Source organism: Manis pentadactyla, chromosome 3 (genome assembly GCF_030020395.1).
Source record: "Manis pentadactyla isolate mManPen7 chromosome 3, mManPen7.hap1, whole genome shotgun sequence".
Lineage (NCBI taxonomy): Eukaryota > Metazoa > Chordata > Mammalia > Pholidota > Manidae > Manis > Manis pentadactyla.
This window is the reverse complement of record NC_080021.1, coordinates 172,300,700-172,319,255: the sequence shown is the minus strand read 5'-3', so window position 1 is coordinate 172,319,255 and position 18,556 is coordinate 172,300,700. Positions and strand designations below refer to the sequence as shown.

The following is an 18,556-nucleotide window of genomic DNA, read 5'->3' as shown; positions in this document are numbered from 1 at the left end:
TTTAGAGAAAAAACGAATTTTAGTGTGCTCACGAGCATTATCAAATCTTAATACTATACACATTGTATTAGTTTCAGACCTTTTTTATTTAAAAGAGGAAATTGTTGAAGCCTGTTATGTGTCCCTCCTCTATTTCCATTTCTCTTCTCTCCTTGAGCTATCTCCTTCCCCCAGAAATCCGTTATTCTGAATTTTTATTTCAACTTCATTTTAAATTTGAATCTGGTTCTAAATATCATGTATAGTTATTTTAACACCAAAAATAATTTTAAAGAGAAAAACAGCAGAGAGAAAGGCTAAATAAGTGATTCAATTTCTTCAACCATTAACTGGCTAATATCACACTACCTGTCTCTTAAGGATGGTTCTAAGGCTCATGAGAGGTAATGCGTGTAAAGCATTTAGCACGTCATTCACTGGGTACACACTATGAGTCAAGTAGTATTCTAGGCACGTTATGCACATAAACTAATTCAATCCTCAAATTAACCTTATGAGGAAAGTCTAACTATTACCTACATCAGTGGGGCAATTTTGTCCTCCAAGGAACATGTGGCAATGTCTGCAGCCATTTTTTGACCGCCATGGAGGGTGAAGTTGTTACTGGCATCTAGTGGGTAGAGGCCAGGGATGCTGCTATGCATCCTAGATTGTACAAGACAGGTCCCCAGGATAAATAATTATGAGGGGCAAAATTCAATAGTGCCAACACTGAGAAACTTGGATCTACACTTTCATATACATCGTCTGAAGCACAGATAGGCCATAAAACTCATTAGAAGCCTATTCACTATCTGCTTCCTAATAAAGTCATGTTAAGAATAAAATGAAGTCAATATTATTTTCTATTTATCAAGGGCATAAAATCTGGTCTAAGCTAAGGTAGTCTCTGTTTCATTCTGAAGCAGTAATTTTTAAATAAATATATTCAAAAATAAACAATTAAGTACTAGTTCTATGAAACAGTCTTACCTTTCCTGCTTAAGGAAAATATCTGAAGACACTTTAAAGCACCTGAGACCTAAATTTTCTTAAAAATATAAAAATAAAAATTTATCTTAGTAACAATAACTCAATTTGTTATACTTGCCTCATCTAATGGATCCACGTCTGTTTTCCTCATCTTAATAAGCACATCATATGCCTGCTGAAGTGCTCTGACCTTAGGATGAGACACTCTAACATAGGCTGGGAGACAAATAAACCATAAACTGTAACAATGACTGAAGAGACACTTGGCCCATTGCGGTGGGTTTGTATAACATCTCTTTGCCAACTTATGAGCCGTTTTTATCTCCTAGAAAGAGAATAAATAAAACATTATGGTATTACTAAAATTCACTGACAGGGAAGAGTGAGAAGTTAATGTAAAATTTGACTCTAAAATCAGGCTTTCATTGTTTCATTTTTGTGAATGGCTTCCTACTTAGTGCCATGTGGCTCCTTCAACATTCACCTGAAGAATCACTTTAAATACACTGTGCTGTAACTTTTTGTTGGCAAGCACGTGTCTCCTAATACACTAGAAATTCCTTGAAAGCAAAGATCATATTCTTATGATAATAGTTAATTACGTGCCTTCCACATAGAAGGCACTCATGTTTTTGATGGATGAAAGGGATTTAACTGTAGCTTATGAGTTCTTCAATGTCATTCTTGAAAAGTAATAGCTTTCTCATCCTTCTCCCTGCTCAAAAGTTTAAGACGCCCTAAGCTATTTCCTGATTTCCACTCGATGCCCCCTTACCACAGGTTCTTTTAATTCCTTAAATGACCTATCCCTTCAAAAGACCCATTCCTTTGCAGGCAACATAGTCTAAGATTACAGACCTTTCAGCAGAACAGTTTGATACTCACGTTTTCTATTTCTGATTTTCATTCTGATTTAGGTGAATGAGTGAATATATATCAAAATCATCAGCTGAGCTTTATCCAACTATACATACTCCTAAGAACTTTAGAGCCTTCCAGATATGTCAGACTGCCCTTGTATGCCTTGCACTAAAGACCCCAGAGTGGTGATGTGTTCTAAATAAAAATATCCTGGAGTATTAATTTTTCTTTTATGCTCTATTTCCGTGAGACTTATTTGAAATATTTGAAACTATACACTCTTGTGTTTATAAAATCTGAAGGTCCTTTTCTTTTCCAGCTAGCCTAAGGAAAAACAAAATCCTGGTGGAAATGAGATTTAGATACTTAGTAGTAAAATTCTCCCACTTAAAAAATTTGCCTTTATTAAGCTGGTAGCAGTAAAAAAAGGGGAAAAAATCTCTTCAGATAACTGTGCTATATGAATTTCATACAGTACACATGTCTTATATGAAATTAAAGAATGCCTCAAGTTACCTCTAGGATTTGTACATGAATTGGTACCTGAACTAAGAATTTCATTCTGAAAATTTCCATGTTTTATAGATTCCTGAAATGTGTTTATGTATAAAGGAACTTTAATTTTAACTCACACCTAACTATAGCTTAACTCTTTTATACCTAAATCAGATTTAATAGTAAAGCAAGATGTCTAGGTTGTCCTAACTCCATTTAATTCCCTTTAGAATGCATTATTTAGTATAAAGAAATTTCCATTAACCATGAGGATAATGCAAATCAAAATCACAAGGAGATACCACTTCCTACACACTAGAATGGTTATAATAAAAAAAGATAGTAACAAGGACTGACAAAAATGAGATAACACTGGAACCCTCACACACTGGATGGTGGGAATTTAAAATGGTGTGGCCACTTTGGAAAACAGTCTGACAGTTCCTCAAAAGGTTAAACATAGAGTTACCATACATAATACAGCAATGGTATTCTAGGCATATACCCAAGAGAAATGAAAACACATTTCCACACAAACACTACACAAATGTTCATAGCACTAGTAGTAATAGCTAAAAAGTAGGAACCAACAATGTGCACATGAATGGATAAAATGTAGTATATATCCATATAATAGAATATTATTCAGTAATAAAAATAAGTACTAATACATGCAGCAACATGGATGAACCTTAAAAACTTTACGCTAAGTGAAAGAAGCCAGTCGCAAAAGGCCACATACTGTTCAATTCCATTCATATGAAATGCCCATTACAGGCTAATCCACAAAAAACAAAATAGATTAGTGGTTGCCTAGGGCTATGAGGGATGGAGGAACTGGGAGTAACAGCTAAGTGGTCCCGGCTTTCTTTCTGGGATGACAAAAATACTGTAAAATTGATTTTGGTGGTGGTTGCACAACCCTGTGAATATACTAAAAGCCACTGAATATACTTTAAAAGGGTGAATTGCATGGTATGTGAATTATATATCAATAAATTTGTTTTGAGAAAATTATATTTGGTTCTCAAGGATTCTCTTAAAACATAAACACAAGCATTCAAAACTTCAGCTTCAGTATTATATGGAGTTGCAAAAAATCTAGTTTAATTCATCAACAACCATAGTGGATCCTCAAATGGTTTTTGTGGGTGGGTGATTTAATAAGCTGCATATCACATAAACATATTTTACATTTTAAATTAACATGTATTATTAGACAAAGAACATCTCTGACCTGTTTAGTTCTCTTAGCCATGAGAGCGGGACTGTTTGTAATGCTATTCCCAGTAGGGTGTCTACTAAAACAAAGTTTCAATTCCTGTGGTCTGTCAAAAAGCTTAAGGTCCAGTCTTGGAAAGTATTTGTAACTAAAATGAAAAAGCAAAAATAGAACTGCTGATTGAAAATAAATTAACTCTTCATATTATTCCAGGATATAGGTGAATATTTCTAAACCTCAAACAGTATCCAGTATTATTCCTCAAAATCCTTATATAAAAAAAATTATTTTCAAAACCACAAGGTGATATAAGATACACAGACTATCTACATGGAAACTTTGGCTTCTTTCCTATTTGTTATTTTTAACCAATCCCTGGAAAATAGGAAAACCCTGATATCTCACATGACAGAGGAATTAATAACCCTTTCAATAGAATCCATATGTTCAATAATAACTTACATTAAAAATTAACATTTGATATAATTTGTAATTGTTTTTCTTCCCAAAAGTACTTAGCATTGCTATTTAAGGGGAAAACATATTTGTATTTTAGGGATATGACATAATTTTACCAATTCTTTACTGTTGGATATTTTTAGAGTGTGAATTTCTGCAATTAAGTATCTTCATGAAAACTTTTCCTTAATATCTTAGGATAAAGTCCAATAACAGTTTCTATTGTCTATGTTTATCAAGAGAGTCAAAATTATTATAATCACTACTATCAAACTATTTATAGAAAGATTATACGTCACACTTTCTAACATACACTCTAACTAGTATCATAGCCTAATCTCAATCTGACAGATGAAAAATGCTTCTACTCATCATTTTGGTTTGTATTTCTTTGAATACTAGGAAAGCTTAATATATTTTCATATTATTGACTATCAGGATTTCTCAGAAATTGGCTGATTTTCTTTAGCCAATTTTCTTCTGGGAGATACTGTCTTTCCCTTTTTACCTTGTTTTCAGTACCTGGATTCTAATGTACAGTGATTAAGCCAAAGTAAGAAACAATTCTATAATTAACATGCAATCAAATTAATAATTAAGCCACTTAATCCCAGGTGTACCCTCTTCATTGTTACACAAGTGCTGGTGAGATTATATATTAATTCCATATTTTTGGAAGACACTTATTTTCTATTTCCTTTGTCCCAGATATTCTTTTAGGAATATAGCCCAAGAAAATAACTGTGTATATACACAAAGATATAGAGTGCAAGGAACTACAAACAAATCCACAGAAAACTAGTTAAACAAATCACAACAGATGCATGTGATGTGGTCATGATGATACAGCACAAAAATATTTTTTAGCATGGAAAAATGTTCAAACCATTAAAGCAAACACAGGTTACAAAGAATATATGTACAAGATGAACTCATAATTGTTTTTGTTTTTAAGTGTACTAAATACAAATTTATGCACAAAGACACAGGAAAGATATAAATACAACTGTAACAGACATTAAGTATTGGTACTAAAATATGTGCTAGTTTTTTTTATTTTTCTGTTTATTAAACTGTGCATTATCATGTTATAACATCAAACAATAATCAAATACATTTTAATTTCTTAAAAGGTTCCCATCCAAACCCTATTTAAGTTTAATTGATTCCTGGCTCTCTACTTTTACATTTCCTCTGATATCTTATGAATGCATAAGAATTTCAGTCTTTATATTGACAACAAAGCACCCCAAGGGGTTGGGGAACCTCACAAAAGTGTATTTTTTTCTTCTTCAGAAATGCAATTTTTAAAGATGAAATTACAGTTCAAAGTTTAGGTGAAGAGTGATCAACACCTGGCTTCCCTTCCAACAAGGCTGTCCAATTCTTAAATTACAATACCTAGTGTTATCTCTACTACATATTCATCTCCTTTAGTTCAGTAAATTGTGAAAATGAAATGGCCTTCACTGAATAAATTTTGAAAATGATTAATATACATATACTAATCATCATACATGATCAAAACAAATGATTAAAGTTATGCCCAAACAGCTCTTTAAAAAAAAATTACCGCTACCTGTACTTTGGTGCCAGGTCCTTTCCATCATCAGGTGGCGGCTCTGGTGGCATTATGAATACAGTGTGTTCACTTCTCTGTGAATCATCTAGCTCTATCAATTTGGTATCTTCTGCTGAATCAAAATCAACCTGAAAATAATTATTTTCTCCATTTAATTTGTACATAAGATCTAATTCTGAAATGTTAAAGCTTAGGGCTTAAGAAAAAAGTACCTTATCTGTTTTCTCTGTGCCTTTATCAGGAAACAACTAGAAAAGAAGAAAATAATTCTTAATGAAAATGTCTACTGTGAATTTAATAGAGATTATTTAAAATTCTTATTTAAAAAACTATCTCTTTTTAATACTGGGCAGATAGAAAACACAATATATTTGGGGGGCCCTAGACTATTAGGCTAAAGTATAATACTTCTCTTATGGGCTATTAGGAGAGAAAACTAATTGATCAGTTTTCTCATAACTCCTTGACAAGCAAAAGATAACTAATCACAATGGGAATCTGGATTTCCAAATGAAAAATTTCATTTTTCTGCATTAGTGATTGATAATATCTAAGCTTCTCTGCTTGTTGGACTATCAATTTTATAAATAAACAAAAATGTTGAATAGTATTAATCATATCCCTGGAGTTGCAAATCACACTGATAGAATGTGAGAAAATTATTCAAGTCTTCTAAGGCACACTAATCGTTAGGAACCCATAAAAATCATAATGTAATAATATTCTATCTTCTTCAGATACAATCTCAAATTTTATATAATACATGGTTTGCATATACAGTCAGCCCCAAGATCCACTCAGCAAAGATAAGAACTCTATTAAAAATGAGAAAAAACACTCTCTATTAAAAATGAGAAAAAAGAACTCCATTAAAAATGAGAAAAAAAAAGTGAGTCGTTACTGTCAAGAATCCACTTAAACTTAGGATGAATGAGTAAAGCTTTAAAATTAGACGTATTTTCAAATATCCTCCATTGTGACAAAAGAAATATATTAGCAACAGTATCTGAAAAGACATTAAAACAAAAGAACTCAGGATTTCCATTACCCATGAAACTAAACTTTTTCAATGAACTACTAATTCATCTCATTCTTGTAAATAAAAGATTTAGGAGGTTCAATGAAATGTTCTTAATACTTAATAGTTAATAAAACCAAAGTGAGGTTCATGGGGACAGTTGTACAGTAAGGAGAATATAGTTAATGATTCTTTAAAATCTTTCTACATTGATAGATGAGTACTACTAGAGTAGGTAAGGATTTAGTAATATGGGTAACTATTGAACCACTGTGTTGTACATTTGAAACCAATGTAAGATTGTATATCAACAATACTTCAATAAAAAAAAAACCAAAGTGAGATTCACAAAGAAAAATTACCTATGTATAGCAGAAACTAGGTACCTTTAAGTAAAATTATTCTTATATGAAGCCCAGAATTGAACACTCATGTTTGCACATGCGCACGCTCTCTCTCTCTCTCTCTCTCTCTCTCTCTCACACACACACACACACACACACCCATCCCTATATTATTTCATAATCATTTGGGTTAATAATGACATTGATATATATGGACAAACTTTTACCTTTTCTATGCAGTCATCAAAAAATGCCAATCCAGTATCTTTATCACTTACAAAACTACACTCTTCAATAAAACGAATAAAAATTTGTGTTTTGGATAAAAGGGTATAGAATTTTGTATAGGCACGATCTCGACTTTTTAAAAATCCTAGAATAAAGTAAAATTCCAATTAAATTCAAATTTTAAAGTGAACTAGATGTTACAGTAAACATTTTAAACTTCTATGCATCTATATTCTATTTTCTCTATATAAATAGTTCTACATTTATAGAAGCTTTTAGTAACCATAGCTCCTTCTACCTGATTCAACCACAAGAAAACTTGTATCATTAACCTTTTCACTGAAATCTGAACTTACAGTCCTATAAGAAACCTCAAGCACTGTAGCTCTCAAGTAGAAATTTCTCTCTGATAGATACTCTGCACACTTTTAAGAGTCAATGTCCTTCCTCTGCAGTGCCACCAAAGAATTATTTCTGTATCATCTTGTAAAAATTTCTGCTCATTGAAGGTTCAAGCATCTGGTTATTCCAACCATTCCCCCACTAACTGTAGTCATCTGATGAAAATCATTAAATGAGAACTACCTTCATTACCTTATACAAAATATATGACTTTCTGCAGCTATCATTTATTCCTTCCTTCTTTTTACAATGGATATGTTTCTTCTCCTATATAAAGCCACGTCCACCATATAAGCCTGTTCCTTCAGTGTCCTCAGGACAATTCTGCCTCTCTATTAGCTACTGATCAGCATATTCAAGCCTCTCTTTCTCTTTTTAAAAAACTTTCCTTAACAAATAATCAGATCCTTCCCTTTTCTGTTGTTTCCCTTCTCAATAAAAGGCACAACCATCCACCTGGTTGTTAAAGACCAAACTCTGAAAATTGCTCCTGACATCCCTCTCCCTTTATCCTACATCCCATACTCAATCACCAGGTTCTATTCAATCTACCTCCTAAAAATCATTCTTCTTTTCATATACCACCAACTAATCCAGATCACTACCACAAATGACTTGGACCAGTGCGTAAACCAACTAGTCAATCCATACTTTGGATGCCTCCAATTCAATCTCTGAAAAGAAACCAAAGAGATTTTTTTCCGACACTCAAAGTGATCTTTTAGAAATGCATATCTGATCCTATTTCTACTTAAATACCCTTCCTTGGCTTCCAATTACTTTTAGAATAAAAACTAAAACCCTTCTCTGGTCCTAAAAGATCCTACATTATCTGACCACACTGACCATTTCAAGCATGGTTTCCTGAATTGCTTTTCCCTCCAGCCTTTCTTTCTTTGATGCTTCAGGGCATTTTACAGGTTATGACCCTCACTTCATCCCCATGAGATACTAATCTGTCAAGAAATGCTTAAATGAAATAGAAACAAATTATTCTTGACAAGTAGTAGCAAAAAGTCTTTTTTCCTTCTTCTAATCTATCTAGGCTATGATCAGCAAAGCCTGCTAAAACAATTAAATGAAAGGCTGATGGGGAAATTATAATGAATGAATGAGTGAAACTGACAGCACTTAAACCCACTGATCAATGTTAGGAGCACTAAAAATGGGAAAGCCAGACATGTATGTGCCTCAGAATAGGAAGTAGTGAGCACCATGTGTTTTGGCCTACTTGCCAGGAAAGCTGAACCTGAATGTTATCAAACTCTACATCAATACTGTATAATTCAGTACCTCTACCCACTCATGGCAATTCAGCACTGGAAATGGGACTGATACAAACTGAGACATGCAGTAAGTATAAAATATGTGCTGATTTTGAAGGCTTAGTATGGAAAAATAATATATAATATTTCATTAAAAGTTTTTTTTTTTTAACTATGGCTACTAGAAAATTTCAAAGTATATATGTGGGTCACAATACATTTCTATTGGACAATGTGGCTCTTGATCCAACCACAAGTTTACAGGAATTATAGATGATAGAAGAAATATTAACTAACCCCATGGAGATACAACCAGCCAAAAGCACATAAATCCAGAAAATTCTAAAGGATAATTAACACAGTCTATGGGTGAAATGATGTACTATTTGGAAAGAAAGGAGAAAGGAAGGAAGCGTAAACTGAAGATAGATGAAAGCTGGCAGCTACATGAAGGTACATTGTATTATTCTCTCTGCTTTCATATACATCTGTTAAAGCATCCCTAATAAAAAGTCAACCCAAAATCTGTAGCTAATTCCCATTCATTTTTCATGCCCAAGCTTAACTGTTATTTCTTCAGGGAACCTTTCCCTGATCTTGTTCTCTGACTGTAACCAATATGTTTCTTCTTAACACACTTAGTAAAATATAATTAGTATCTGTGTTATTTTACTGTCAAATGTCTGTTTGCTCCCTCAGACCCAGTAAAATATAATTAGTATTTGTGTTATTTTACTGTCAAATGTCTGTTTCCTCCCTCAGACCAAATGCTACCCTCTTAACAACAAAAACCTTAGGCCTCTAAAACCAACTAAATATCTAACTTTCCAAATTACATTAGTAATGCCACTTTCTTACATGAGAGAGGGAAAGTGAATGAATGACTTGCTACTGCTCATTAGACAAGCTCCACAGTCTCAGTCAGGAATTTAAGACTACCTATAATCTGAGCTCTAATCTTACTTTCAGCCTTATCTTCTATACCTCCAAAGTTCTTACTTTGGTCAAATTGTACCATTTAATCTTTTTTCCCAAACATGCTATTATCAGCTGAATTGTATCCACCCCTCCAATGAAAATTTTTATGTTAAAATCCTGACTCCGGTATTTCAAAATGTGACTGTATTTGCATATAGGTCTTTAAGTAATTAGGGTGGTAGTAATTAGGGTGGGCTCTAATATGATTGGTGTCCTTATAAGAAAAAGAAATGTGGACACAGATTTACACAAAGGAAGAGCATGTGAAGACATGGAAGAGACAGCCATCTGCAAGGCAAGGAGAGGCCTCTGAGGAACCAATCCTGCCAACACACTGATCTCAGACTACTAGCCTCTAGAACTGTGAGAAAATGGGTTTTCATAGTTTAAGTCACCAATCTATGGTGCTTTGTTATGGCAGCCCTGGCAAATACATGCAGGACTTGTTCTTGAGGGTCCTTCCATTCTGTTATTACCACTAATGGTAACAGTTGTTACATCATGAGTATTGTAAAGTACTGTTACTAGCTGTTTCACATACATTTTCTCATTTTATCTTCACAACCATGCATGCAGTAGGTATCATCATCATTTTATCAAAGAAAAAACAGAACCTCAGGAAGGCTTTTTAAACAGTGAAGTAAAAATTCTAATACAGATTTGACTTTTAATACCTTTTATTTTTTAGAAAGTCTTTCCAACTCATTTCCATTTATCTAAATTCTACCCATTCTTCAAAATCATATTCTTCCATTAAGTCTTCCAAAATACTCAGCTGGAAGAATGTTCCCTTTTTCTGAATTTTTAGAACTTCTCATTGAATGATTAAGTGTATAAAATTTTGTTTTCTTTAAAATTTGTTCTATTTTTAAAAACTTTTCAGATTATTTTCCATTTAGTATCCCATAGAGCTAAATTTTTTTTTCTTTATATCCCTACATAATAACTAGTAAGTGACTAAATATTTGATACATAAGTTATCCCAAAGCAGAAATGGTAAGACAAAGGATTATTGGGAAAACAGAGATTTTTTAAAGTTAATTGCTAGGTAGAAGTACAGAAATGTAAAATAATTTTTATATAAATAGTAATGTATAGTAATATTAGTAATATATTAATAGTAATAGTAATAGTAATAAATAAAAGGTTGCTACTACATATATGTGCTAAGATCTCAATAGCAACAAAATCTTTACAATTCCCTAAGATAATGAATACTAACAAAAACAAGTATAGTGTTTTCTCTTGTAAATAAGAATATATTTTTCAAAAACTTTTAGTAACTCGTAGCTTTACTCCAAAAACTGATTGTTAGGGAATGCTATAAAGCTAAGAGTATATAAATTCAACAATTACACAAAACTAAGGAACACCTAACAGCAAATCACCAGCTAGGTTCTACTAAGATAACTGATCCATAGTACTGAAAATATAAGCAACATCTTTGACTTTTCATATCAAAGACCTCCAGTTTCAGATTTCTCAGTAAAAAAAAAAAAGGTATAAGAGTTAAAAGAAATTCTACTCATACCGCTAGATTACAAATACACAGAAATTCATTATATTTTAATTTAAATTTATAAACTTTTATAATGAATATTTCTTGGTAGCAATACCAAACAGAAACTAATTTTTATTTCAATAAAAATTGTATTTTCAATGCCACTTACCCTGTCGGTCAAACAATGAATCAGCAGCTGTGGCCTTATTTGAAGGTGCCTCTGTGATTGGTCTGAGATATGTCCTATATCCTTTTAAAATGGATGCCATAAAGCGCAAAAATGCCTCTTGAATTTCCATCTCAAGTTGTGTCATCTTCTTTTGCCAGGAGAAATCTGCTTCAATTGGAGTCATCTCAATTGCTGAACCTTCTTGAGTTTTTCGGTGAACTGACAAATCAAATAAGAAGAGAAAAATGACATTAACATATATTATACATATAATGATTGAAAAATTAAGAAATTGTCAAAATAAAGCCTGTAACCTCCTGAAATTCCTCTCTTCATCAATGTAAGAGGATCACTGGCAAGGACTAAGAGGAGACTCAAGCAGACAGGGGCACAGTAAACATGCTCAAAAACCACAATATTAATTTATTATTGGAGTTTTGTTTTGTAATGAGACTTCCTTCAAGTAGAGCAAAACTATGTCTAAATTTAAGAAGAATTTTCTCATATACAGTCTTTCCTTAAAAACATTCCTTTTTCCTCACATTTACCTGAAGATAGTTGGGGATACAATTTCTTCAAAGTGCTAAGCAGATTTTTACATGGCTTTTTGGGAAGCTGCTTCCAGTTCATGTTCTTCTTTTCATCTGATCTGTTAAATAAAAACATAATAAAATCTGTTGTAATCTGTTTCTACTTAAAAACTTCAATCTAGAAGTAGAAGGAAAGTTTCTTAATTTATTATTAAGCAACCAAAACCCTAGAGTGAGGATGGAAAACCTTTTCTATAAAGGGTCATACAGTAAATATTTTATGCTTTGAGGAGCATAGGGCCTCTATCATAACTACTCAAATGTACCATTGTAGCATGAAAGCAGCCTTAGACCATAGGTAAATGAATTAGCGTTAGCTATCTTCCAATGAAGTTTCATTTACAAAAATAGTACTTAGGCTGGATGGATGTCAATCTTGCCTTGAAACAATAATCATACTTAATGATAACTGCTCAAAGCATTCCCTTTGAAATTAAGAACAAGAGAAGGTATCAGTTATGACTACTACTACCCAACATTACACTAAGACCCTAGCCAGAGAATTAAGACAAGAAGTTTAAAAACACATAAGGATTGTAGATGATATGATTATGTATAGCCAGAAAAACTGAAGGATATTTACAAATTAAAATAAGAGACTTCAACTCATTACTGAGCAGCAGACCACTACGAAAAATCAGTAACATTTCTATACCTCAGCTGCCAACAAGTAGAAAATGTAATTTAAAATACCATTTACAGTAGTAATAAAAGCTGTAATTTACTTAGGAATAAACAAGACTAAAAAAGGACATGCATCATCTCAATGCAGTCTAACAAAATAAATAAGCCTAACAAAGACATGCATGATTTGCAGAAAACTGCAAGGTTTATTGAAAAAACTATAAAAAGATCTATGAAGTAAAATACCACATTCAACGGTAGAGAGACTTTAAGTCAAAAAGATGTCATTTACCCCAAATTAATCTACAAATTCAATAGAATTCTAACAAAAATCACAACATAATTCTGTGTGGAACTTAACAAGTTGATATTAAAATTTATATGGAAAAGCAAAGGACCAAATATAGTCAAAATAATTTTGAAGAACAGGAGTAAATGGACTTGCCATCTCACAGCACAACTTTTTTTTTAACAACTTTATTGAGATATAATTCACATTCCATACAATTCACCCACCTGAATTATACAATTTGCTGGTTTCCGGTACAGTCACAGAGTTCCGTAATGACCACCACAATAAATTTTAGAATATTTTCATCACCATAAAGAGAAACCCCCTACCACCACAGTCATCAACCCTAAATTCCACCACACCCCCCATCCCAAGGCAACCACTCATCTACTTTCTGTCTCTATGTATTTGCCTTGGACATTCCATTCCTTATGAATGGGACCATATAAGGTCTTTCAGCATTATGTTTTCAAGGTTCACCCATGTTACAGATGACTTAATTTTAAAATCATTAAGATAGTGTAATACTGGAAAGAGGCTAAAACAGATCAAAGGAACAAAATAATAAGCATGATACATATCCAGACAGTTGTTACGTAATGGTGTTGCACTGAAAACCAGTGGGGAAGAGATGAACTGACCATTTAATAAATAGTCCTATGAGACAATTATTTACTCATGTTAAAAAAAATGGTATCTCTATCATATCATACACCAATATCAAGCTTAGGTGAATAACAGACCTAAATAAGAAAGGTAAAACCTTACAACTTTAAGAATATCCAGGATAGTATTTCATGACCTCCAGGCAGAGGATTTTATATATAAGAACCAAAACCAGCAACCCATAAACAGAAACTGATACATTTGATCAATTAAAATAAGCTTCTGTTCATCAAAAGGCATCATAAATAGGAAGAAAAGGCAAGGCAGTGGGAGAAGCTATCTACATTGCATATAAAAGATCAAGAATTAATTCCAGATTATATAAGGAATTCATACAAATCAAAAGAAAAGTAAAACAGCTTGAAGAGAAAAGACCAAAATAAGAAAAACCCATTCACAGAAGAGAAAACTGAAGGGCAATAGAAATTAAAATGACCCATTTGCTACTAATTAGGGAGTTGTGGATTAAGGCCACAGTAAGATACCATTACTATCAAATCAGCAAAAATTTTTAAATCAGACCATAGCAGGTATTGGCAAAGATACTAAACAAAGAGAACTCTCATTTGCTGCTGAAGAGGAGGTAAACTTGGAAGAGTAATGTGACATTAGCTTATGCCTACCAACCAACATTGGCTCTTCTAGGTATATGTTTCAGAGGAATTCTTGCCTCTGTACTCAAAGAAATATGCACAATAATGATCAGAGTAGCTTTGTAAAAAATTGTGATACTCTAAGGACAATGGAATATCCATCAACTGACAATGAAAATGAAGTAGAGCTCCAATATTAGCATGGGTGAATCTCATAAAGAATGCCTACTAAAAAAACAAGTCACAGAAACAAAAAAATTTTAAAGCATGTAAAACAAAATACCATTTAAACAAAAGCATATATAATAAGTGTTTCTAAACATAAGTGAAAGACACCAAATTCAAGATAATGGTTAACAAGGAGCAAAATATGCTGCAGAGGACTATCCAGGGGTTTAAACTGACTGATAATACTCTATTTCTTAATCTGGGTGGTGGATATAGGGTAGTTGTTTATATTATTTTCTGTAATTCTTGGATATCTAGAACATTTCATAATTAAAGTTCAACTGAATAAAGAATTCAAAGTTTATAAACAACGTTTTAATCAACAGCTATTTTACAGAAGTTATTTAAAACTGAGCAAAATAATGTCCATAATATTATTTTGTTCAGATTAGTAAGTAAGCATCTGATTTACAACTTCATAATCATTTCAAAAAGCATCACAATGTGTATAGCCCTGAAACAATTGTTTTTTCAGTCATAATAGTTGATAAATAACAAAATGTGTGCTACAAAAAATATTTAGTGTATACAAGTGATTCATTATTTCCAGGCTGTAAGTAAATCTAAATATACATAGTAAAGAGCTACCACAATGTGATTTCAAAATACAACAGCAGACCCATTTCAAAATTATTTTTTTAATGACAGCAAATGTTTTCTTCCTTCCTTAAGTTACTCCTTTAGTTCACTGTAGTATTTTCCCAACCAATTCTGCTGCTGTGACCCCAAATTCTTACTCACTTTCTGCCAATCTCAAACAGTAGAGAATAAAGTCACTCAAGGACCTGAAGTTGGCACCAGCACTAGGGAATTTTCAGTATTTACTGCCCTTTCTGTTACTCCACTGCTATATATACTTACTGCCTCCAGTAAATACAAGCTATGACAATTTTTAATATCAATTTCTATATAATAAAATAGATCCTTGTAAAATTCAGATCTTGACAACTGAGGAAACAGCATAGTTATATCCTGTACTCTCATTAAGTCAAACAGGAAAACCCATTTTTTAAAAGTTTACACATGGATTTTTGAATTAAACCTGGAAAGCATATCATCCCTGGGCTCTGAAAGGCATTTTGCATTTTTTTGAAATCCATGTTCTGTTTTGATAAATATAAATATTTCCTGCCCACCATTAACATTATTATCCAAATATAAACTATTAAAATACTGAACACAGGAATCTAGTAACCACAATGTTGCTCATGTAATTGTATTTTAATGATACAAAAATAAGAAAAAATCATTATATTAATAAATGAGAACATTCAACTCAAAAAGTCAGAAAAAGTACTACAAAAGAAATCAAAAGAAAGCAGAAAGGAATTCATAGAGCTAAAAGCAGAAATAAATACTTTTTTAAATGCAAGAACTAATAAATAAAGATCAGGGCCACTGAAGAAAAGAATAAAAAACAACATATAATAAAGATCAGGGCCACTGAAGAAAAGAATAAAAAACAACATATATAAAATGTTGGCTAACCTAATTTTTAAAAAGGGAAGAAACCAACAAAATAAGAAATAAAGGGACAAGTAACAACAAATAAACAAATTAAGACTCACAAGCTACAACTTGGCTTGACTCCATGTACAGATAGTGAAAACCTGGATGAAATACATAATTTGCTACAAAAATAGCATTTCCCTAAATGGATCCGGGAATAAAACACATAAAACAGTGAAAAAAAAAATACTGAACACGTTCTTTTTCAAACCACACAGGCGTCCAAGATTCTGGTATCTGCCATGGTTGAGAATCATTGTATTAAAGATGAAGGCTTACTAACAACTTTTAAAAATAGCATACTTCTATATGCTTTCAATGAGCTGTAACTACATTATGGGAAAAAAATATAAACAGGAGATAATATAAAAAGAATCAACTTACACATATAACGTGTTTGTATCCAAGTCAATGCAAACAACATCTTGTGGTGGGTCATGAAGATCAAAATACCTTGAATCAACTCCAACTATAAAGGGTAAAGGTGCACTGAGCATTGCCGCCAGAGAAAGAGGGCAAAGGGGAATATATGGGCATTGCCACTGAAATGGGAAGATCATCTAGGAAAAAAGTTTTAAAAAATTAACCAAATTTTTAATTTGCAGAGAAAATTATGTAATTAACTAATATTCCTGAAAGGGACCATTAAAAAGCAGTTCAGTCTAGTTTCTTTTACCTTAAATTTCATTCTAAAAACTAAATGACTATAAAATATTACAAATCAATACTATGAAACAATGTGATTAAGATCTTTAAGCATGACAATGATCACAAGCACAATAAAAATGCTAACAGCTCTTTCATGTTAACACTGCTAATGCCTATATAAAACCCACATTCCCATTTTATGGAAAAAGTCAAAGAATGAAAAAATTGCCCCTAAAAATTATAAAACAAACTCATGATCTTTAATTCTTATGTTTCATCCATTTACCAATTCTCAAAATAACCTTTGACTGAAATCCAGCTAAGAACACCAAAACCTAAAACAACATTTTAATTATCTCTTGGGAATCGTTAATAGTTAATTGAAAATTTCAACACAAAAATTTCCTGACTTCTCACATGAACATAAAATGATCCAACTTCAGTGAAGCTTGGCATCTTAAAAATACTAGTCAATATAAAACATACCTCAAGAATCTTTACCAGCTTTCCTTTACAAAGCTCTACCTTAATTGTACCATATGTGCTTTTAAAAAAAAAAAAAACACAAGTTATGATAAGTAAAAAACTGGATTAAAAATTTAATAATCAGCTAATATTAAAACTTTAATCACTGATGAAATTTTTCCTCTATCACAAAATCCTTGCTATCTTTCAAGGCCTAGTTCAAATCTTAGCTTCTACTTCAATCACTCACCCCCAAAGAAATATACCTATAGCATTTACTACCTCTGCCAGTTATCCCAGATGGTTATTCAGGAATTGGGATTTGGTCTTCAATCATTTATTTACTTTGCAATAATGTGGGCTCTTATACATGCCAAGCACTGTTCTAGATGATGGGGTGAATAAAACAAAGATCCCTACCCTCACGAGTTACTGTCTAGCATAAGAGTCAGCAGACTTTTTCCATAAAAGACAGGAAATATTTAAGGCCTTGTGAGCCGTATTGTGTCTGTCACTGTAAGTCCAGGGAGAGGAAATCCCGGGGCAAAATACCTCTAAAAACAGAAATTAGTCAAAGGGAGAAATAAAGTTTAAAACCCATTTATTGCTCACAAAATGCAGTCTGGGCCATTTCTCTCTTTCCTGCTCCAACAGAAGCCAAAACCAGCCCTCCCCCTCACCTCTCAGGTACAGATAAGCCCTCCATTGTCCAGGTAATTATCCAGTGATATGGAGATGAACTTCTCTCTATCTCTGAGGAATGATGCAAATGCACTAAAGCCATACTTCTTTCAACCACTGAACGCCTATCAATATGCATATGTACTAAAAAGCCAGGAGAGTTATTCTGGAAATGTTATAATTTTACCCACAGTCACAAATACTTAACCCTGTCTTCATGCATGAAAGCAGTCACAAGCAACATGTAACTAAAAGGACTATGTTCCAGTAGAAGTTTATGGGCAGGCAGGATTTGACTTCCGGGCCATAGTTTGCCAACAGCTGGTCTAGCACCAAGAGACAGAAAAAGTAACATATATCCCATGTCAGGAAAACTTAAGTGCCATGGAAAAAAAGAAAAAGTTAAGCCAGCAAAGGGAATTAGAGGTCAGAACAGGAGAGAGAAAAAGCAGGTTTTCTTACTAAAAAGGCGAAAGAGGGTAGGCCTCATTAAGAAAGTGACAACTGAGCTGAAACCTGAAGGAGGTAAGGGACTCAGCCACAGGTGCTTCAAAGAGAAGGAACAGCCAGACAAACACCTTAAGGTATGGGGCCTGCCTAAGATGCTCCTGGAGAGCAAGGAGGCCAGTGTCACTGGAGGAGAGTGAGCAAGGGGGAGAGTAGCGGAAAATTAGATCAGAGAGCAGACGGACAGGGCCACTCAAACAGGACCTTGCAAGGACTTCAGATTTCCTGCAGTAAAAACTGACTATCCTCCATTCAAC

General features: G+C 33.0%; 1 protein-coding gene and 1 long non-coding RNA gene across 7 annotated transcripts in view; both read right to left on the bottom strand.

Annotated features, from left to right (window-relative positions):
• DENND4C (DENN domain containing 4C) overlaps nt 1-18,556 on the bottom strand; it is a 120,615-nt gene that overhangs the window by 48,942 nt on the left and 53,117 nt on the right. For all 6 annotated transcript variants that reach the window (XM_036888034.2, XM_036887994.2, XM_036888026.2 and 3 more), the window contains 8 exons: nt 16,383-16,558; nt 12,045-12,145; nt 11,497-11,715; nt 7,181-7,326; nt 5,804-5,839; nt 5,589-5,719; nt 3,566-3,698; nt 1,091-1,297 (listed from right to left, as the gene is read on the bottom strand). In XM_036888034.2, the coding sequence (XP_036743929.2) occupies nt 1,091-1,297; nt 3,566-3,698; nt 5,589-5,719; nt 5,804-5,839; nt 7,181-7,326; nt 11,497-11,715; nt 12,045-12,145; nt 16,383-16,558 (1,149 nt within the window). The remainder of the gene's footprint in view (nt 1-1,090; nt 1,298-3,565; nt 3,699-5,588; nt 5,720-5,803; nt 5,840-7,180; nt 7,327-11,496; nt 11,716-12,044; nt 12,146-16,382; nt 16,559-18,556) is intronic.
• LOC130682995 (uncharacterized) lies at nt 5,859-7,163 on the bottom strand. Its single transcript, XR_008996532.1, has 3 exons — nt 7,111-7,163; nt 6,457-7,079; nt 5,859-6,406 (listed from the first exon to the last, which is right to left on the bottom strand). It is a non-coding gene; the product is annotated as an uncharacterized LOC130682995 (long non-coding RNA).